General features: G+C 36.2%; 4 protein-coding genes across 6 annotated transcripts; all 4 read left to right on the top strand.

Moving 5' to 3' along the window:
* Positions 1-178: 178 nt before the first annotated feature.
* Positions 179-4,167, top strand: LOC120276270 (xyloglucan galactosyltransferase KATAMARI1 homolog). Of its 3 annotated transcripts, none has more exons than XR_005541205.1 (4): positions 179-230; positions 694-2,502; positions 3,411-3,501; positions 3,969-4,167. XR_005541205.1 is itself a non-coding variant. In XM_039283000.1 (2 exons), the coding sequence occupies exon 2, from the start codon at positions 724-726 to the stop codon at positions 2,491-2,493; it is 1,770 nt and encodes a 589-aa protein (XP_039138934.1). In that variant the 5' UTR covers positions 191-230; positions 718-723; the 3' UTR covers positions 2,494-2,866. The 3 variants fall into 3 exon arrangements, 1 of the variants encoding a protein (XP_039138934.1); XR_005541204.1 differs by having other exon boundaries at positions 191-230; positions 718-2,502; XM_039283000.1 differs by lacking the exons at positions 3,411-3,501; positions 3,969-4,167 and having other exon boundaries at positions 191-230; positions 718-2,866.
* An 867-nt stretch (positions 4,168-5,034) lies between these two features.
* On the top strand, positions 5,035-6,857 carry LOC120276284 (crocetin glucosyltransferase 3-like). The gene has a single exon (XM_039283010.1). The coding sequence runs from the start codon at positions 5,366-5,368 to the stop codon at positions 6,800-6,802; it is 1,437 nt and encodes a 478-aa protein (XP_039138944.1). The 5' UTR covers positions 5,035-5,365; the 3' UTR covers positions 6,803-6,857.
* Positions 6,858-13,525: 6,668 nt separating this feature from the next.
* Positions 13,526-14,968, top strand: LOC120274994 (crocetin glucosyltransferase 3-like). The gene has a single exon (XM_039281523.1). The coding sequence runs from the start codon at positions 13,526-13,528 to the stop codon at positions 14,966-14,968; it is 1,443 nt and encodes a 480-aa protein (XP_039137457.1).
* A 6,519-nt stretch (positions 14,969-21,487) lies between these two features.
* LOC120274988 (crocetin glucosyltransferase 3-like) lies at positions 21,488-22,087 on the top strand. The gene has a single exon (XM_039281516.1). It carries the CDS (start codon positions 21,488-21,490, stop codon positions 22,085-22,087), a length of 600 nt encoding a protein of 199 aa, XP_039137450.1.
* The last annotated feature ends 1,433 nt before the right edge of the window (positions 22,088-23,520 follow it).

Here is a 23,520-nt window from a genome sequence, read left to right as displayed (position 1 = left end):
ATCTTCAGATCACGAGGGATTAACCGACACGTCATCACTAGATTGCCGTTTGAATGCCCACGTGTCCGGGAACGTTCACCGGCTACCGACGGCGGACACAGCGCACGATGCTAACCTGCGCCGCTCCGTCGTTTTCGGTTTATAAAGAGCTTTCTCGTCTTGCTAAGAATAGTCATCGATTTGCGAGAGAGAGAGAGAGAGAGAGAGCTCCTCTTCCTCTTCGATATACAGTGAGTAATTCTCCCAATTTTCTATTTATGTATTTTTCTCTTGGAATTCTGTACTTTGATCTCTTGTTTCTGCTGGTCTGATCCATAAAAATTCATTTTTTGAGGTGTTTTTGCCTTTTGGAACTATTATTTAGATGCTCATTCGGTTTTCGTGCTGAAATTTGGAGTAGATCTTGGTTTTTTTAATGATTTGATGTCTTTAATGGTGTTTGGAGGTATTTAGGGTTATCAAAGGTGGGATTTTTGATCTGGTTTTTGTTGCAAAAACATATTTTGATTCTCTAGGTTTTGTTGGATTTTCATTTTTTGGGCTACTGAATGTTGATTTGGGGTTTCGTTTGTGTATTTATTTGTAACTTTGAGCTGATCTTGATTGCAAAGATGTTGTTTTTTTTGCATAATGCAGTCTTGATGTTGGATCCTGATTTTGTTTTACACAAGCTGTCTGATTGGTTAGATTTAGTCTTGAATTCGCTATGTTTTGTAGAATCCGATGAGAAGGAGGCTGCCAGTGTCCAATGCCCACGAGATGGAGAAGTCCAATGGCAAGCCACAGAGCTCACGCATCTGCTTCCTTGCAGCCCTTTCCGCAATGTTTTGGTTCTTGATCTTCTACTTCCATTTCACAGTTCTCAACGCTGACCCTCCTGCGTATCAGAGCAAAGTTCCTGTTTCCTTTGATCCCATCCCATCCAACATCCAACATTTGGACAAAAACCAAAACCAAAACCAAAATCAAAACAAAAACAAGCCACTTCCAGCTTTCCACTCATTGACATCCACTCCCCCCTTGAAACAATTGGTTACCCGCCATGAACCTAAGGATTATCCGTTCTTCCGCGCACTCAAGACTGCAGAAAACAAGAGTGATCCATGTGGTGGGAGGTACATTTATGTGCATGACCTTCCACCACAATTCAATGAGAATATGCTGAAGGAATGCAAGTCCCTAAATTTATGGACCAACTTCTGCAAGTTCACTACTAACAATGGCCTTGGTCCGCCCCTTGAGAATGTTGATGGTGTCTTCTCTAACACAGGGTGGTATGCCACCAATCAGTTTACAGTTGATGTGATTTTCAGTAATAGGATGAAGCAGTATGAGTGCTTGACTAAAGATTCATCTATTGCAGCAGCTGTGTTTGTTCCTTTCTATGCTGGTTTTGACATTGCGAGGTATTTGTGGGGTTATAACATTTCTGTTAGGGACTCAGCTTCTCTGGCTTTGCAAGATTGGCTGATGAAGAGACCTGAGTGGAATGTGATGGGTGGGAAAGATCATTTCTTGGTAGGAGGGAGGATAACGTGGGATTTTAGGAGGTTGACAGAATTTGAATCAGATTGGGGTAACAAGCTCTTGTTTTTGCCTGCTTCTAAGAATATGACCATGCTTGTTGTGGAGTCAAGTCCGTGGAACGCGAATGACTATGCCATCCCATATCCCACCTATTTCCACCCTGATAAAGATGCTGATGTGTTCCTTTGGCAGGACAGGATGAGAAAATTAGAGAGGAAGTGGCTATTCTCATTTGCTGGGGCACCTAGACCGGATAATCCAAAGTCAATCAGAGGACAGCTGATAGAACAGTGTAAGAAGTCAAGTGTATGTAAATTGTTGGAGTGTGATTTTGGGGAGAGCAAGTGCCATTCTCCGAGCAGTATCATGCAGATGTTCCAAAGCAGTCTGTTCTGTTTGCAGCCTCAAGGGGATTCTTATACAAGAAGATCTGCTTTTGATTCAATGCTTGCTGGTTGCATACCGGTGTTCTTCCATCCTGGTTCAGCTTATACCCAATATACATGGCATCTACCAAAGGATTATATGAAATATTCAGTGTTTATTCCTGAGGATGATATTCGCAAAAAGAATTTAAGCATAGAAGAAAGATTGAAGCAAATTCCTCCGGAAACTGTAAAGGCTATGAGAGAGGTGGTCATAAGCCTCATACCAAGGCTAATATATGCAGACCCTCGATCGAAGTTGGAGACTCTGAAAGATGCATTTGATGTATCTGTGCAAGCAATCATTGATAAGGTCACAAATTTGAGGAAGGACATAATTGCTGGTCGTGAAGATAAAGATTTTATTGAAGAGAACAGTTGGAAGTATGCTCTTTTAGAGGAAGGACAGCGGACAGTTGGTGCTCATGAATGGGATCCTTTCTTTTCAAAACCAAAAGATGGTCAAAATGGAGAGTCTGGAAGCTCATCTGCTGCAGCTGCAAAGAACTCTTGGAAAAATGAACAGAGGGATCACTCTTGAGGGACATAGGTATGATCTGCTGCCATCCCAACTTTGATATGAAGCTATATCAAAACGAGCGCATCAAAGACAATATTAGTTATGGTGGAACATGATATTTACCCTAAACATCCTGAACTTAGTTGTTGAATCTGTCCAAGTTTATGTACACAGCAATTTTTGGAGCTAGAAACCCACATAGTAATCTTTCTTTATTTCATATATATACTTTTTTTATAATACAGGCCTTACTGTCCATCGCTGCATACTGTCAGTGAATATTTCTTTTTTTTTTTATCCTTTTTTGTCCTTTTCCCAAGATGGACGCATTGTCGTCATCATCTTCTCTTTGTTATAGTGAAATATTTATTCTTTTTGCTTATTGGTTGTTTCATGGTTATTGATCCATATTCTGATAATACTGTTATCTGAACAGCAAATCTGCTCCTTTGAAATTTTTTTTCTTGGTAGACAGTTATATTTTGCTTGTTACAGAGGTCTACATTTGTCATTTGATATTTATGTTGATTGTTCACAATTTGCATTGTCAGTTGAGATGAAAGTTTCTGTTGACTTTAAACTCAAAGCACTAATATATATATATATATATAAAAATTATTCCATTTTGTTACTGTTTATGTCTTGGATGGTCGATACTTTCAATTGGTAGATTAGTTATGCTTGTGCTGATCTTTAGTGAATGATTGGTGAAGGAGAGTCAGGGATATTGAATGTTTTTCCTGCTTAGTGGAAAGATTCAATGGTGTTTATGAAATATTTTATGGTAGTGACACCCTTAATTTTGTTGGCATCCCTTTGAGAAGGTTACTGGGAATCTCTTTTTGCATAAGTACGATTCCTTGACATTTGGCTGCCACGGAAATGAAAATGAAGAACTATGTGTATTACATGTAACTATGCCTCCTTCATTTATGCAGAACAAAGAAGAAAACATTCAAGTGGTGTTACAGAGGAATGTGGCTTCAGTACTTCAAGACCTTTTCAAACTTACATCAGAAACTTTCTTCGGTAATGCTTTAGCCTCTTACTCTCATAATTCTTGATATTTATCATCGGTAGAAAAAATTTCACACTAGATCTCAAATTTTCTTGAATAATCACTAGTTTAATGCATTGAATTGCTCAATCACTTTTCGAAAGTGATGGAGGCATGATTTTTGGGTCAATGCTTACAGGACTCAAAACTTCCCAGATATTCTTTGTATTATTTACTATATCTTAGTTGTTTACAAGTTCGTTTTGCGAGCTAAACTCCACGCGTGGCTCTTTTTGATTGATAAATCTTCTGCTTAGCATTAAATAGTTCGATTTGCCGGATTCTTGCTGTTTGTCTTTCTGAGTATTCTATTACTCTGCCAATTCTTCAATGATACATTGCCATGAGGCTTGTCATTAGTGTGATTATTATATACTTTGAACCATGTTTAAATGACCGATGAATCTCTGATACAAGTTTGTGGGTTGCTTTGATGCAGTACATGAAGAAAGCATAAACTAAGCCACCGACAGAAAGATGAATGTGAGCCAGAGTTGTATAAAATATAAATTATTTGCAAACAGGTATGCAAATGAATTTTTAGCTTTAAGATGTATTCTAAATTTTTCTTTAAAGCTGAATAGAATATCATTTTGTCATCTTTTTCGACAAATAACTTTAATGACTATGTTTTTATATTCGAAACTTTGAAACATGATACCATATTTTGCACAAAATGCTGTAGAAATCAAACTATCAAAGAACTATTTTGCATGCACACAATATAAATTTAGAAATACATAGATTTTTATACATTTAAATAATTTGGTGGTTGTATTCTTTCGAAATTTAGAACGTGGAGTTGCAGTTCAAAAGTTTTTCCCTGGTGAAACTGGATAAATTTTATTTTTTGGATTTTTTTTTTCTTGAGAAAAAATAGTGTAACTTGCGGAATGTTTTGGAAGTAGAAATATAACATACCGGTGCTTGTTTAAAAGTCATTCATTGGAATTGAGACAAGAAAATTAATTTACTTTTATACTTTAATTTTATTTTCTGAAATTTAAATATCTTTTATACCTTGCATTCAGCAAAATCTTTAGTACCATAGTTTCTGATTCGGTGTCTGTTGCTTTTGTACTTGTCATTTCATTTCATTAATAAATTGTTATTTATTTATTTTATTTTTTTTTAAATTCTCTAATTCTAACTCCTACAGTAAAAGTAAAAGTCCATCTTGATCTTCTAAAGAAAAGTAAAATCTGTGGTTTGACTTTTTACAAATTTTTAACTTCGTGTGGCTTTTTTTAAATTTGCAGCACAAATTTGTTAAAAAAATAAAACTGTTATTAAGTTAACTTACATGGACAAAATTATTATTATATTTAAAAAAATTAGTTTATATGATATAATATATATATATTTTTTTAAAAAATTATGTTAAAATAATAATATTTTTTATATTATGGAAGTTTTTTCCACATTCAATGAATGGATGATTTTATCTTTGTAATAATAATAAAATAAATTAAAACCGTTCACTATCTAAATTGAAATTTATTTTTGTACTCTTCCGGCCAAACTTATATAAATAAAAGTAAAACTATATGATAACATATTTCAAGGAACTCCTTAGTCCTTACAGTGCTTACACACAAATTAATTAACAACAAATTCAGCACGTAACCTTATGTCGGGCTCATGAGCATTTCAAGTCAAAATATCCGACTGAATTATTTGATCCTGACAACCACTTCATGCATGAAAACAAATTATACAACACAACACATCATGTTATAACTGCCACCAAAGCCATTCTGTTAGTGTCCTTATGCTGCATGTGAGATACCCTCGCTCTTCTTCTTTACATTGTTCATCTTCTTCACTTTGACAATCATGGCTGCAACAACAACAACAACAACCATGTCAAACAAACAACACATAGTGATGCTGCCATTCATGGCCCAAGGCCATCTCATCCCCTTCGTCTCATTAGCAAAGCTAATAGAACAAAGATACCCTGACTTCACTATAACCATTGTTAACACTCCTTTCAACATCCAAACACTCCAGTCCTCACTCCCTCCACACTCCAACATCCATCTCTTATCCCTCCCTTTCTCAACCTCAATCCATGGCCTTCCTCCAAACGTTGAGAACAGTCACTCCCTCACCACTCAACAGCTACCTTCCCTCATGCATGCTTCTGAGTTCCTTGAACCTCATTTCAATCTCCTCATCTCCGACTTATCGAAAACCAGCACTTGCCGTCTTTGCATCATCGCCGATGTTTTCTTCGGTTGGACTATATCCATTGCAAGAAGGCACAATGCCTTCCATGCCACATTCACTACTTGTGGAGCTTACGGCACTGCAGCTTACTACTCTCTTTGGCTTCACCTCCCTCACACTCACTCACCGGAATCCATGGTGTTCAGCATTCCCTGGTTCCCGCCTTCTTTTTGTTTTCACCGATCTCAGCTTTCATCTTACTTGCGCAAAGCTGATGGTTCTGATGCATGGTCTTTGTTCTTGCAAAAACATATCCGGTTATCATTCTCTTCAGATGCATTGCTATGTCACACTGCAGAGGAGGTTGAGCCACTAGGATTAAGGATACTCCGGTGCCACACTGGCCTCAAAGTATATCCTATCGGGCCTTTAAACCCCTTGCCGGTCTGGCGAGGAGGAAAGAAGCCGGAGATGGCTTGTGTAGCATGGCTTGACACTCATCCTGCTGGCTCTGTCATCTATGTATCATTTGGCTCACAAAACAGCATTTCAGCTTCTCAAATGAAGTCATTGGCAGCAGGGCTTGAAGCCAGCAGGAAGCCATTTGTTTGGGTGATCAGGCCACCCATTGGGTTTGATGTAAATGGAGAGATGAAGGAAGAATGGTTGCCAGAGGGATTCAGCAAGAGAATTTCAGAGAGTGGACAAGGCTTTTTAGTGGAGAGATGGGCTCCTCAGCTTGAGATACTGGCACACAAGTCCACTGGAGTGTTTATCAGTCACTGTGGATGGAATTCAGTGCTAGAGAGCTTGAGCCAAGGTGTGCCGATCATCGGTTGGCCGTTGATATCGGAGCAGTTTTATAACTCAAAGATGATGGAGGAGGAGCTGGGTGTATGTGTGGAGCTTGCTAGAGGTGTGGAGGATGAAGTTGAGAGTATGGATGTTGAGAAAGTGATTGGATTGGTTTTGGATGTAGAGAAGGGGAAGGAGATGAAGAAAAAGGCTTTGAAGTGCATGGAGATGATGAGTGAAGCCATGAAGGATGATGGTTCTTCACTCATTGCTCTTGATGAGTTTATTAAGAACCTGTTTGGATGATAAAATAAGATGCATGTGGTTTATCTAGTTCTATGATGATAAACTAAGAACCTATTTGGATTGGTTTATGAAATAAATTTTATTTTATTTTTTTTTCTTTGAAAAGTTTTTTTATCTTTCCCTTCATACGGTATGGATGTCATACTTTTGATAAACGGGATGAAAAAAAGCAACTACTCACAATATTCAAGAGAGAAGTATTTGAACTCCTAATTTTTCCATGGGATTCTGTATTTTACCATTCAGCTATAATAATATTGACCATACTTTGATAGTTTTTTGAATGCTTATTGTCAAAGATTTTTTCAGCAAAAAGTTATTAAAATATATATTCAATCAATAATAATAAATAATACTAATAAGAATAGCAATAATAATTATTTTTATTATGCATTTTTATCACTTTAGAAGATTGGTGTTTACTTAAAAATTATCATCATCATATTTTGCTTTAAAAAAAATAATTAAACTTTATTTTGAATGATCTCCATATATATATATATATTAGAAAATGGATATAAAAAATAATTATTTTAATAAATTGTTTCTTTCATAAATATATAAGTATATGTAATTGAGCTGAATTGAGCTACGCTTTGTTATATTTAAACTTGACTTAACACTATTTTAACTGAAATCAAACCTAAATCGACCTTATTTCAAACTTCATTTATCAAGCTTAGGTTTAGCTAGAAAGAAAAATATAAAGCTCAAACTCGGCTATTCTGAACTATAGTTACAGCTATAGTATCATTGTCACAATAGTGATGAGATTGCAAATTGGTATGACACTTGTGTGATAGTGATGAGCTCTTCAAGAGCTTTAATCAGCTCAGCTTGAGCTTGGGTGATCGGCTCAGTGTGTTTATCTTATATAAAAGCTCAGAAATTAGCTTCGGAAATCACATTTTTAATTTAATAAATGAGCCAAGTCTGTCTTTAATGATGCTAGACTCTGAGTTTTTAATAAAGGAAATCCTTTTTCTAGACTGGAATTCTAAATGACCTTCCAATGTTTTAGGTTTGTATTTGACCTATCATTAAAGATGGAACTTCTACTCAGTTCTGCTGCGATCATTGAGTTACAGTTGTGCCCCAAGGATATTTGACTCAAGCTCTTTTGAGACTTATGCAACCTATCGAGATCTCTTTCCTATCTCTTGGCACCGATGGGCTTAGCTTTTATAGATGCCGTTGTACCACACCCTTTAAACGAGCAGAACAAGCACAAGACTTGATGTTGAGAAGCCAAGAGATCTTCTCAGTCAAATCATTGCACGCTTTCTTTACGATAGTGGATTAGTAAGGTGCCTTTTGATCTCCAGCATATGGCTTTACCTTCACAAAATAACGCATCTTCAACTAATTTGTTTAGAACAGCGAAATCCTCACTCTAGAAAATTTAGGTAGTGTTTGATTGGATGTAATTTTAAATAAAATAGATTTTTAGTTACAATGTAAGTGGAAAATACTTGGTTTTCAAAATACAGTATAGTCAAATCTTGTGTTTGGTTGGATGTAATTGAAATTACTGTATTATAAAATTTTATGTATGTTTGAAAGGTTTGTAAATCTGGAATTGAAAAACACATGTGTATATGTGTATGTATATGTGTGTGTGTATATATGCATATATGCATATATGTATATATATATATATGCATATGTATACATATACATATATGTATATAAGTATATATATTTATACATATTTACATATATGTATATACATATATGAGTATATATATGTATATGTGTAAAAAATGCCTGTATATGTTTATATAAAAATATAAATGTATATGTATGTGCATGTGTATATGTGTATATATATTTCTATATATGTATGCATGTATGTATATATATATATTGGTTTTCAACTCCCGGAATTTGGTTTTACGCCCAATTTGGGCGTAAAACCAAATACACCAAAAAAAACTATTGTAATGTAATCCCAATTACATCAGGGTTTGCAGATACACCCAAACAAATAATGAATTTCATAAAATAAAGTATTTGGTTTTACATGTAAAACCAAATACACCCAAACAAACACACCCTAATTTTGGATTACAACAAACTATCTACCGTCACTTCCATTCTTTGTCGAATAGTGGTAGAATCTAGAAATAAACTCTTCCTTAATTACCTCTTTGCCTCTCGAATATAAAACCATTTCGATTACATATTCAGACTCACCCAATACCCTATTTTTAGGTGAGTTATGGTCCTCATGTAGGGATAGCAAAACCAGAGTCGATTCGTGACTTCTGGTCTGATCCGCCCTAAATGGAGCATCTTTTTGTTTGAGAATAGGGGTAAGGGTAAGGTGAAATAATTTTTTCTTTTGATAGTACATATATATTCCATTGCTTGGAGAATCCTAGTGAAGTTTTCTTTTGACAATATATATATACACATGAATTCACAAAGAGCATTGCTTCAATTTTGTTCAATGGATCTTTTGATTCTTGGGAATAAAGTATGTGTTTTAGAAATTTTACTCTATAAGTATCTTCACGAATTTTTGTTGTTTGTTTGCAACTATGCATTCATATTTATACATGGCCAAAAAAAAAATGGCGAGGTGGGGTATGAAGTAAAACTATGGCTATTGTGATATTTTAAATACCACTACTTTTGGTGGGTGGGATGCAGGGTACAGGGCAAGGGATGGTTCAAGCGCCCGGGGTGATTGTGGTTGTGGTAGTGGCTTGCCCCTGCGTTGCCCCGTTGTCATTCCTATCCTCATGGAGATCTAAACTTGAGACCTACGTACCTCATGGCCGGGACACATGGGAACTTTATTTATTTATTTATTATGGATAAACCACAATTCATTAAATGAAAAAGGCTAGATACATAACCAGGCAAGTCAAAGATGGAGAAGAGGGGAAACATCATATCCACCAGGGGTAGAGAGATAGGTACAAAAAATAAATGAAACCAAACGAACAAAAGTAAACAAAAAGAAAAAAAAAATTGGGCAGAAAAAGAAGTATTAGGCAATAAAAGGCAAGCAAAGTGGGGAGGTGTTCCTTACCGCAATTACAACCAACTACTCATGGATCACTAGTGTTCGGGGATCGCTATTGGTGTCCATGGTAGGAGTTAAAGTGCTGATGAAGTTGAGACTTCTCCTAATTTGCAAGGTGAACTCCTCAAGCTTAGCTTTTTTAGCCTCTAGAGATGTAAGAATCCAGACGATTAGCATACAATCAATCTTAAGAATAATTGATGCAAAGGTTAGTGATGAGCTTCTAAAATGCAAATGTTATGCTTCAACCAGATGTGCGCACCAACAAATGGCTCGAATTAACAAGTTCCCAAGACCATTTGGTTGGAGTTTACCTTCCTTCTTCAGGAAGACCAGAACTATTTCAGTATAAGGGGGGATTCAATCGATTTGGCTGGCCTATGGGTGATATAAACTCTGTTTAGTCCCTTTTTTCTGGGTCATATTGTATTTTATTCGCCTTTGATTTCCGAGATAAGGGAGGCGGGAGTCAAAGATATGGTTGAAGTGGTTTAAAATTCTTGTTGCATGGAAACTCTTAATTATAGCTATTGTTTGAAATTTCTAGCTAGAAAAAAATATTAATCAAATTTTTAATTATAATTTTATTTTGCCAAGCTCATTTCTAAAAAAATCGATCATATGTTTTCTTTTTGTGGATTTATAGCTCTTGATGTGAAGAATTAAATTAGAGGACCCAGCTCATTGCTTGGTTTCTTGCAGCGCTTGATTCGGTCAGATCCTAGCTCGAAGATTCTCTTTCGACGATTAAGCGAAGTCTGACCTTTGTGATTCTAAGGGACCAACGTGCTTCGGCAACAGCTCCGCGAAGTGAGCCAAATTCCTCCCCCGACGTCGCCAGTCCTGTTTAATTTCTTCTATTTTAGAGTGCTTCATTCCTGTTGAATGATGCACCTCATCTTCATTGGAGTGTGGTTCTGTATATGTTTTTGTTCTTGCTAGGGTTCACCTCTGATGACTCAACATCTTTGTTGTCTATGATTTATGGTTTCCTTTTCTCAATGAATTGGTGGTTTATTCAATTTTTTTAAAAAAATAAAAATAAATTAGAGGACTCGATCACCACTATCAAACCAAATCTTTAATTGTTTAGTTCTTGTTTCGACAACACTGAGGATATGCTGATGAATACAGGTCAAGCTAACAATCCCAACAATAACTCATGACTGTGTGCACATGCCAATCCACTCATCAATTGTTTCTAAAGGGCACCAGTTCTAACTACATTCACTTTCATCTATCCTTAGTAGATTTATAGTCTTTTTTATTTTATACTATTACTTGCTATGTAACCGTTTTATTTTTAATGTTAAGTCTGATGACATGGATTGGCATTATATGACAAGCCAAGTAGTGACATGGCAAAAGGAAGATGATGTGGCAATGATAACTCAGCAAAAGATTGAATGACTAGGATGATGATGTGGTAAAATATTGATATCATAACATATGAAGATACAAGGGTTAGAAGATCGAGATGAAGATCATGTTTAGAAGAAATTCCTCTCAATGGAGTCATGTGATTTTTGGAAAGTGCATTAGGTCTTAAGGATCTCTTCAAGAAGGGTAACTTTTATCTTAGGTATAATTATCTATCCTTAGTAAGATCCGGGATGATAAACCATATCTTTGATAGAACTTATTTTAGGAAAAGGTCTATCTTAAAGAAGAGAGAGAAATATTCCATCATTCGTAAGAATAGAAGATCATGGAGATTGCATGGAACCTAGTTTGGTGTGAACTAAGATAGGAAAGGACAAACTTAGTTTGGTATGAAGCTATTTGAAGACACAAACTAAGTTAGGCAAGGATAAACCAAATGAGATTATCAAGATCATATTTAGCAACACAATTTGAAGGAAGAACCAAGAGTTAATTATGGGTAAAGCTATTCAAGGAGACTAATCATGTATGGAGATTGGTTGAAGATTACATGATATATGATTAGAGATTTGAAGATCCAAAGCATAGATGATTGAGAATCATGCTTGAAGATATTGAAGGCTAAACTTGGATGAGATGAGATCAAGTTTAGTAATAATATTTACATGAATCAAACGAAGATCATTTGGGAAGACCAAACTTGGACCAAGTTTGGAAAGAAGATCGGGAGATCTTCGGAGACCATCTTTGGTGAGATGGTTGCGTGTGCTTTGGTAGGCATGTTTCTCGGGAGAGGAGACCTACTGAAATGACGTGAGGAAGGAAGCAGTTGCAGGCAGGAGGAGCTCGAGTCGAGTCAACTGCTACGAGGCGAACTGAAGGAACCGGGAAGGTTGAAGATCGCAGATTCGGGTGCAACTGGCTAGAACTTAGTCATGTTCAATAAGGTGAGCAATGTTGCAACTGGGTATTGCAACATCTAACTTTGGAAGGTGTCCAAGTTAGGAAAGTCGCCGAGAATTCTAAAAGAGGAAGGTTTATTGAGACGTAGGTGCGTCTATATAAGATATCTTGCTTGAAGATTTAGGATGAGCCACGAAGTGAGAAGACACTTTGATGAGGGTTGAGGATAGTGGGCATCGGTCAATCTTAAGAGGATATTCTTTGTCTTGAGAGAGTGAGAGAGTGTTGTACTCTTTATTCTTAAGCCTCTTTCAGTGGATTGTTTCTTCGGACTTGGCTCCCAGATGTAGGTAAGGTTGTGCCAAACTGGGTTATCAACTTTTGTGTCTCCTTTCTCTTGCTTGATTGTGTGTGTGTGTCTAATTTTTGAGTGAGTTATTGAGTGACTTATCTTACTACACTACCCACCGGAACTATCGTTTAACAAAACTGTGCTTTATTTATTTTTATAAATAATAATAATTATATACCTAAACAAAACAAGCGCACAACAAATATTGCCCCCATCAAATAAAAAGAAGATAGGAGAGCCAATCATCCATAAGTATAAATAATTTTAATGAAAAGCTTTTAAAAAAATTATAACAAAATAATAATAAATGTTTTAATTTTAGAAAAGCATTATTTTAAATTACTAATAGCCATTTTCCAATATTAATATTTAATAAAAACATATATAATTAAATTTTACCAAAGAAGGTTGGTTGCTAAATATTTAGTATGGTTGGAAAATTGTGATAAAATTTTTTTTACCAAAGCCAGTCCAAAATTATAAAAATTTGCCTCCCTGTCATAAAATAACCTTGTATGGATCACCGTGCAATTATATACATTGAGGTGATGTGATATATATTAACTTGTTTTTGGTTTCTTTGCAAATATTCAAATACTGCCTTATATTGAATTATACTAGTGATTCTAATAATCAGGCAACTCAATCAAACTTGGAATATAATAATGTACAACCCTCCAAATCACAGAGCACAAAGTTTACAAGTATGCAATAATTTTGGCAGAAAATTTTAAAAAAATACATTTAATACTGATTACTCTATTAGCATAATATTTCATTTTTTAAGAAAAAGTATTTTAGTCAAGCTGTATTTTGTCTTTTTCTTAATTTTTTTCTTCATATAATAATGAAATTAATGTGATAGTTGACGTTCATCAATCATCATCTCCCCGATCATAAATTGCGATCTTCTCATTGCCTTTGTTCATCAATCATTAATCATCTTCTTCCTCAGTTTGATCATCCAAACAACAACCTATCACCTTGTGTGCCACACACTACCACAAGCTAAAGCATGACAACCCCAAAACACATAGTAATGCTGCCATACATGGCACAAGGCCATCTCATCCCCATCTTTCACTTAGCAAAGCTCATAGAACAAAGATACCCAGATCATACCATCACCATTGTCAACACTCCTCTCAACATCCAAAAGCTTCAATCTTCACTCCCTCCAAACTCCAACATCCATCTCATAGACCTCCCTTTCTCAAGCTCCAACCATGGCCTCCCTCCCAACTCTGAGAACACTGGCTCCTTGCCAGCTCACCAACTCCCTCTTCTCTTATTGACCACTGAGTCCTTTGAACCCCACTTCAACCTTCTCATCTCCAACATGATAAAAAATGGTCACCGCCCAGTTTGCATCATTGCTGATATCTTCTATGGTTGGACTATAAACATTGCAAAAACTCACAATATCTTCCATGCCACATACATGCCTACAGGAGCACTTGGAACTGCATTCTTCTTCTCTATGTGGAAGCATCTCCCACACAAGAAGACAGACTCCATGGAGTTCAATCTTCCTGGCTTCCCGCCATCTTTCCGGCTTCATCGAAATCGGCTTTCAAGGTTTTGGAGATCGAGTGATGGTACAGATGCAGTGGCTATGTTTTACCGAAAGAACATAGAGCTCTCATCCATTTCTGATGCATTTCTTTGCAACACAGTGGAAGAGGTTGAGACCCTGGGTTTGCAGGCTCTCCGGTGCAACGCCAGGGATGTTCCCGTGTATCCCGTTGGCCCTCTAGTTCCACTTGAAGGGCTAATTACTGGAAAAAGGTTAGGGGAAGAGTTTGAGGCTTGTGTTCAATGGCTTGATAGTCGCTCTCCTTGTTCAGTTATCTACATATGCTTTGGCTCAGAAAGCAACATCTCAGCATCTCAGATGATGGCACTAGCAAAGGGGTTGGAGGCCAGTGGCAAACCTTTCATTTGGGTGATCAAACCACCATTTGGGTTTGCCATGAAAGGAGAATTTAGAGATGAGTGGTTGCCGGAGGGATTCGAAGAAAGAATGAGAGCTAGTGGACAAGGTTTGTTAGTGAAGACATGGGCTCCTCAACTTGAGATACTGGGACATAAGTCCACTGGAGTGTTTGTCAATCACTGTGGATGTAATTCGTTGCTGGAGAGCTTGAGTAGGGGTGTGCCGATCATCAGTTGGCCATTGGCTTATGATCAATTTTGCGTGTCAAAGGTGATGGTTGAAGAATTGGGTGTATGTGTGGAGCTTGCTAAAGGTGTGGAGGATGAAGTTGAGTGTGCGGAGGTTGAGAGGGTGATTGGATTGGTTTTAGATGGAGAGAAGGGGGAGGAGATGAAGAGGAAGGCTTTGAAATGCATGGAGATGATGAGAGAAGCCATGAAGGATAATGGGGATGTTAAGGGATCTTCTCTCACTGCTCTTGATGAGTTTATCAAGTGTGTATCAGTGTCAAGGTGTTCTACCAGAGGAATATGTTCAAAAAGTACTTTATCTATTTGAAAAAAAAAAGAAGAAGAAGCAGAGGAGATGGCTGATTTACTTAAAATAAAAGGAAGTTGTACTATTACCAATGGATAGGCTCGATCGGTGCTCTTCTTATTAATAACTTAGCCATTTTAGTTTTTTACTCTTTTACAATAACTTTTATATTTATTTTTTATGATGTCAGCATTTTCACTAAAATATCAAATTTCTCTCGCAAAAGAACTCCGTGTATGCTGGTCTGTGTTAGAGTGGAGCGAGAGTTCATTATCCCTCGTATCTAGCAAAAAAAAAAGGAGAGAAAGATCTCGCCCTCTGAGAATTTATATCGGCAAGGGGTGAGATCTTACCTCAATTTCCCTCCCCTATACCTATACTCAGGCTAGTTAATTGATTGAAAGCAAAATTCCTCCCTTGATGCCAAATGAGATCCCACTTGCAATTCAGGTGCGTATATCACCTTTGATGCTGAGCAATAATTTGCAACAATGTGACGAAGCTTGAGTTATTAGAGTCAATAAAGAGGGGAACAAAAACAAGGCAAAATACCAAGAAGAAGAGGAAGAAAGAACAATAATTAGGTTTTGAGCTTAGCAAGACAATCGGATGGCAAAATGGTGTTGGATTTCACCCATATTTTGGCTAGTGAATTTTTCCTGGTAGCTCTCCTAATCTACCTAGTTAATTAGATCTTCCTTTGATTTGTTCTTGATGTTATTGTTATCCAACATTGAGTTGATGATGTATGTGTTGTTAAGAATATTCTCTTGATGTGTTGATGCTTTCTTGTTGTAAACCTTTAGTTGTATCTATAAAGAGACTTCTTGTTATCCCATTGTTGATATAGTGAAACTATCTTAAAAATCTCTAACATGTCTGATTGTTTTTCCCCTCAATTTGTAGGGGTTTTCACACTAAAATTGTGTTATTAATTAGCTTGTCTTGTTGGTTTATATCCCACTTTAACATTCAAGAGGGGTTTGAAGTGTCTTTTGTTAGGGAATACAACTATGTATACAGCTGTATATCTATATTTGTATAACTACCATATTTATGTACATGTATCTATATATATCTTGTACATTGTAATTTTCAAGTAATGAAAAACGTGTGGTCTTTTTCCACCTAACATCTTTGAAGCCTTGTTCATCTAAAAAACCATGCGGGGAAGTGTGCACTTGCACAAGAGGCTGCATATATAGTATATTCAGAGAATCATGCTGACTGGAATAATAAACTCGTATAGGTGACCGCATACATCAATAGTATTTTGCTACAATGTATGTGAGCAAGTGCTTGCCTGCTCAAGAACCCGCACAACATCATCCAAAAAGCCTTGCAAACATTTTAGGTATTAATAATCGTTTGATTATTTGATAAACAATTTTGAACAGTTTATATGGCAACCTTATATTGCTTCCAAATCAAGGGTTCGCATATGTGGTGGAGGCTCCATTGGTGCCATCATGAAATTATGGCCGGGCATAGGAACGTCTTCGAGATTGCATTCTTCTAACTGAATGTCATCAACACTTGCTTCAGTGTCCTCCCCAAAAGCTGTCACCGTCGTCATCCTCATCATCTCCACTGGATCGCCCATACCGACTGAATTCGGTTTCATGAGTATAATGAAAAGAACTCTTTCCGCCTTGTAGATGTTGTGAATTAGTAAAATCAATATTGTGTAGTAGATCATCTTGTGCCCTCCACTCCATAGAGAGCCTTTCAGGTTCATTAACTTGGCATGGTGATGAAATACTCTCTCGTCCCATATTGCGTTGAACTTGGTCATTTGTAGTGGTTTGTTATTGGGAAGGAGCTCCCTCGAAAGTTGCAGCACTAAACTCCATGTACAATTCAATAATGCCAATATTTGAATTTCTTTTGTGGCAGTCAAACATCATCCGAACATCTCGGTCATTACGCAATTTGAATGACCAATAGCAAATCTTACCAGATCCTGAAGAAATTGGGAACCGGTATTTAATACGTGAAACTCCTTGGTTGTCAGCAGTCTCAATGCTTTCTTCAATGAATCTCTTTAATTTTTATAAGAGATGTCATCTTCGACATAAAAATATGATTGATCATCCGACGAAAATATAATCGTGTCTTCACTGGAAGTGATTGAACCATTGTAGTAAACCAAAACAAGTGAAGTCTCTGCCATTGTTGAAGACAAGAAGAAGAAGTACGGGTGAGTGAATTGAAAGAGAGTAAATAGTGTGCAAGAGTGAAAATGGGCTACTTATGTTGGTTTATATAAAGAGCTCGAATATTGAAAATATCATTTATGATCATTGCAGGTTTGACTGTCCTAATTACTGACTGGTAGCGGTTTGACCGTCCGACTTTGTACTAATTACTAACCGGTGCAGATTTTACCGTCCTAATTTGTGCTAATTACTGACCCATGCAGGCTTGACCAACCTGCTTTGTACTAATTATTGACAAGTGCAAGTTTGACCGACTTACTTTGTGCTAATTACTAACCAGTGCAGGTTTGACCGTTCTAGTTTGTACTAAATACCAACCAATGCAATTTTGATCATCCTACTTTGTACTGAGTACTGACCGGTGCAAGTTTGACTGACCTACTTTGTACTAATTATTGACCGGTGCAGGCTTGACCGACCTACTTTGCGCTAAGTACTGACCGGTGCAGGTTTGACTGATCTACTTTGTGCTAATTACTGACTAATGTTGGTTTGACCGACCTACTTTGTAGTAATTATATATAGGTGTAAGTTTTACTGTCCTAATTAATGACCGGTGCATGTTTTACAGTCCTACTTATTTCTAATATTCTTCGGGATTCCTAAAACGTTAAAAATATATACACATATCTCAAGAATTATTTTTTAGTTAAAAATATATATACATATCTTAACCTACTTTTGTTTAAATGAATTTGTTTAAATCTTAACGGTGCAACACTGTTAAGGATTTTTTTAAAAACAAAAAAAACAAAAGAGAAAACGGGAGACTAATTCTTTTATTAAAAAATACAAAATATCAAGAAAATAGGAGAAATTCTTTGTTTTCAAAATTTTTTAATTAAAAAAATAGAAAACAGAAGAAATTCTCTTGTTTTCTATATTTAAAAAAATAAAAATAAAAAATTTGAAAACGGGGATTGTTTCCCTTTCCCCAAACGTACGTATTTTGATAAATATTTTTTTTATTAATATTTAAAAAAAGAAAAAGTGGTTTATCTATTTAAAATAAAATGAACGTGTACTATTACCGATGGATATTCTTGGTGCTCTTCTTATTAAAACCTTAAAATTTGTCTTGTTATCATTAAATAATCTCATATAAATCATGTTTGTTTATATATATATATATATTATATAAGTAGATTACAATTTTTTTTACTTGAAATAATTCTTTAATTTTTCCGCAAATGCTTAAATTGGCTAAATGCATGCCTTATCCTTACACGAGTGAGAGAACAAAATTTCCCTTGAATTCACCAAGTCAATCAAACTTATCTATATAAATTATAATCCTACAACATAAACTCTGATTTCTTAATGCTGAGACTAATGATTTGTTAAGTTTGTTATTGTATAAACTCATCCATTAATATAACCAATCACTCATTTTCTGTGATTTGATTGATTATATTTAGAAATAATCGCATAATTTTATATAGATTTTCTATATTTGTTGTAATAAAAAAATAAAGTTAGTGAACGTGGCTTACACAATCAAATGCAGCCTTCAGTTTTTTAAGGTCGTGAAAGAGAGAAAAATAACGGGTAAATTTTTTAGTAAGTCATTAAACTCTGTCTCATTTTCACTTTTATCACTGAACTTCAATTTGTATCAATTTGATCATTAAATTTTAATTTCATTTCACTTGATAGTAAATTAAGAGATTTCAACCTCCAAATGAATGTTGTGGCTCTTTTTGATGACGTGAACACCTCTAATAGACTTTAATAATGTGTCGATGGGAGATCGACTTAGATTTTTTTAGACAGTCGTGTAATCGATTGGGGGTTGAAATCGTCGATTTATTATCAGTGAAATCAAATTAAAATTAAGTGATCAAATCGATACAAATGAAGTCGATGATCAAAAGTGAAAAATGAACCAAAGTTTAATGTCATACTAAAAAATTTACCCGAAAAATGACCTACGAGAGTCTTCTCCTTTTGAAGCATTCGGCTGATCATACTACTGTCCCTACCTAGTAGGTCATTCTAGTTGACGACCTATCTCCATCTTTACTAAAATGCCTACATTTAAGCTTTGTTTGTTTATCTTTCGTTCTACCTTAATTGTGCCTCCACCTTAATTTCCACTGGGGATGCTGGTCTTGGTTTTCTTGTGGTCTCTCATCCGGGTTCCATCTTGCTTGCAGGTTGTGACCATGCAATTTTAGCATCTCCACTGACGGCGGAATTGGCGGCTATCCTTCTGGCTTTGCGTTCGTGTGTCCACTCGTCTTGGAAGCCTGATCGGATCTTCTCTGACTGTCCGGGAATTTCTCAGATCCTCAAAGATTTTAATCCTTGTGTTGCCTGGAGACTCTTCAACGAATATCAAGAGCTGATTTCTCTTCTCAAGCTCTTTCCTGACATCGTCTTCTCTTTCATCCCTCGTGAAGACAACGTCATTGCGGACGCGCTTGCCACCCGTGGTCGTCATCGTCATGCGCCCTCCCTCTTCTTCCAAGGCCTTGATCGGCCGACTTGGCTTGACGAGCTATGCCATCTTCATCACCTGTCTTTTTAGTCTGTTTGCTTTTGTAATAGCTGTTGCTATTAGTGTCCAAAAAAAAAAATTTCCACCCCAAGCCAAGTGATCTCTTATGGTTTATTATTTTGTTGGGTTTTTCTTCTCTTCTTGTACTTATGTCTTTGTTATCCTTTGTGCTCTTCATTTATCTTAATTGAAGTTTGTAATTTCATCATTTTTTTAAAAAAATTCACTACTCCAATATCTGCTTGACAGAGCCGCCTAAGCAAAATTTTTTTTAATTATTTTTATTAAATAAAAAATTACATAATATAAAACTAATAAAATAGTGACCAATTTTTTCTCAATAGAAATAACTCCAATCAATTTAATTTTCTTTGCGTTATTGTTGATTATAAAAATAATTTTATTAACTTCAATTTCAAGGAAACTCTTTTCTACTTAAGCAATTGCTATAGAAAATAAAAATTAATCAATTGTGTGAAAAGTGTATAAATAAAAAAATAAATTTAAATTATAAAAAAATTACAATAGAATGAAATTGAAAATACTTTCTTTGGATCTAGAGATAGAACTGAAAGAATGGAAGGGAATGGAGCGAATATAAAAAGAAATGGATGTTTGAATTCTTTTGAATAATCAAATTTTATAAATTTTGTTTGCTTAAAGAAGAGAACGAAAGAAAAATAAAAGATATACATAGTAATATAATTTATCAATTATATTTTAATTATAAAATAAAATTATATAATTAATTTAAAAAATTGAGGATATTATGGGCCAAGAGAAGTCAAGTTTTAGAAGCCTTTGGAGGTTAACACTTAATTTTTTTTATTAAATTAAAATAATTACTCAAATAAAAGAGAAGTTTATTATGATTCTTTCAACACACATTTTAAATTAGTTTTCATCCTAAACACTCAATCCAAACACACTTAATATAGAAAGGGATTTTTATGTTTATAACATTACAATGACTTTCATATATAAATGGATACGATAAAATTAATATGATTCAAGTTATTATTAAATAACTAAACAAAATAAATTTATATTTCACAAACATAAACAGTTAAAAAGATAGTTATATCTGTTGGAAAGATATTACGGCATCATCTCCTGTTTTTACATAGCACTTCTCTTATATACCTTTTTCCATGTACAGATGTTTGCCATACTTAAGTCTTTCCATGCATAGATGCTCACCATGTATAGATAATTGTTCTCTCTATAAGATCAATACAACACCACCACCCCAATGCGTGGTGTCTTCCTCATTCTCCCTCTTTCTATATTAATTCATAATATCGGGACAATAATAATATTTATAATAATAAGTCTTATTATTAAAATATATATATATTTTTAAATAATTATGAACTTGGGAGATCAAGAAAGCATGGAGCCAGGCCTTCCGCCTGAAATGCTTATAATTTCTCAGAAATAGTAATTTCTTGTTATTCACAACAATTTATATTTGTTTTGCTTTTTCTTTCCCAGTTACTTACAATAATGAACATGATCTTCGTACCTTCATTGATAGTTATCTCCCAACCATGCATTAGCCATGCAATCCATTCTTCATATTCTGTCTCCGAATCATCCACTCGTGTTTTTTTAAATAGTGAATGATAATACAAATTTTCAATATATATATATATATATATATATATGATAAGGATTGTCGGCATTCGTGGATCATTATCTTCCATTCATCATCTTCTTCCCCAGTTCAATATTTAACTACATCCTATGATCTCCTTGTGTGCCATACACTACCACAAGCTAAGTATGGCAACCCAAAAACACATAGTAATGTTCCCATACATGGCACAAGGCCATCTCATCCCCCTCTTCCACTTAGCAAAGCTTATAGAACAGAGATACCCAGACTACACCATCACCATTGTTAACACTCCTCTCAACATCCAAAAGCTTCAATCTTCACTCCCTCCAAACTCCAACATCCATCTCATAGACCTTCCTTTCTCAAGCTCCAACCATGGTCTCCCTCCCAACTCTGAGAACACTTGCTCCTTGCCAGCTCACCAAATCCCTCTCCTCTTAGTAACCACTGAGTCCTTGGAACCCCACTTCAACCTTCTCATCTCCAACATGATCAATCTGGCATTTGGCTCTGCAGCCTTCATGTCAATCTGGCAGCATCTCCCTCACACTAAGACAGACGCTATGGAGTTCAACATCCCTGGCTTTCCCTCTTCTTTTCGACTTCATCGGTCTCAGCTTTCAATTAATATGAGGGCAGCTGATGGTTCTGATGCACTCTCTATCTTTTTCCAGAGAATTTTCCAGGTCCAAAAAACTTCTGATGCAATTCTTTGCAATACTGTGAGGGAGGTTGAGTTATTTGGGTTGCAGTTGCTCCAGTGTACCATGTTGTGTTGTGGAGGACGAGCGAGCTGCTGATCAGAGGTGTTCGACGAAATGTCTCAGGATTCTCTGGTTTTGTAAAGGCATACAGTCAAAGAGTCAAAACATAAAGTGGGAGACAAAGGGATTTCTCAGTCAATCCATGAAGTCCACTAGCTTTTGGATATTTATATAACTGCAGACAAGTAAACACTTAACTCAACGGCTATTGGGCGAGACACCAAAACGATCTCCTATTGGTCTGAACGTAATCTAGACTCACCCAACTATTGGACCATCACTAACACCCAGAGATTCAAACATTAAAATACTAATACATCAAAAAGGTTTTCAACTACTTAAACTACCCACAAGGCTCAGCATTAGGGGTGGCAAAACGGGTTAGCGGGTCGTGTTCGTGTCGGGTTGACCTGTGAATCTGACACGTTTAACCCCGACACGAACACGACACAATTATTAAAGCAGGGTAATTTTTTTAGAACACGAACACGACACGCCTAAAAACCCGTGGCGACACGACACCTGACACGCTTTAACACGTTTAAGTCTTAAATAGGTCAATACGACTCGTTTATCATGCTTAAAAACACGACACGTTTAACACGCCACGACCACGACCACGCGACACGTATTTTTTTATTCAAAAACATTTTTTTAAAAAATCCAAACTAACATTAAACATAAAATACTTAAACATCATATTTTGCCGTGAGAATAATTCAATTAATTTATCAAGTTTTACTATCGGACACATTTACCTATTCATATTAAAGCGGGTTAACAGTGTCATATACGTGTCAACCTATTTATGACCACGAACCCGCTTAATTTAGGGCGTGTCATAAATGGGTCGACCCTGTTTATGACACTAACCCGTTTAACCCAAACCCAAACCCTCCCTAAGATCGTGTCGGGTATCGGTCGTCGGTAAAGCGTGTCGTGTCAAAAATTGCCACCCCTACTCAGCATCCATGCCCTGCATCTCTGAACAAAATGGTTCTCCATCCTCTCTGGTGCAACACCATGCTTGTTTGCTTCTCCACCAGCGCACCAGCCCTTTCTCCACACCACACGCCTCACTTCCTCACCATGCCGGCTGTCTGGGTCTTGTCTTCAATCAACTTCTTAACATACCACTGGTGGTGTTCCGGTTTATCCAATTGGCCCTCTCCTCCCTCTTGATGGAAAGATGTCAACCTTCCGGCCAACCGAAGAAGCGTTAGCAGTAAAGTTTGAAGGTTGTGTTCAATGGCTTGATGGTCACTCTCCTCGCTCTGTTATCTACGTAGCCTTTGGCTCAGAGAGCAGCATCTCAGCTTCTCAGATGATGGCACTAGCCGAGGGGTTGGAGGCTAGTGGCAAGCCTTTCATTTGCATGATCAGACCACCATTTGGTTTTGACGTGAAAGGAGAATTTAGAGAGGAATGCTTGCCAGAAGGATTTGGAGAAAGAATGAGAGTTAATGGAA

The sequence above is a fragment of the Dioscorea cayenensis genome, chromosome 2 (assembly GCF_009730915.1).
Source record: "Dioscorea cayenensis subsp. rotundata cultivar TDr96_F1 chromosome 2, TDr96_F1_v2_PseudoChromosome.rev07_lg8_w22 25.fasta, whole genome shotgun sequence".
NCBI lineage: Eukaryota > Viridiplantae > Streptophyta > Magnoliopsida > Dioscoreales > Dioscoreaceae > Dioscorea > Dioscorea cayenensis.
The sequence above is the reverse complement of the archived record's forward strand: the minus strand, read 5'-3'. Positions and strand labels throughout refer to the sequence as shown.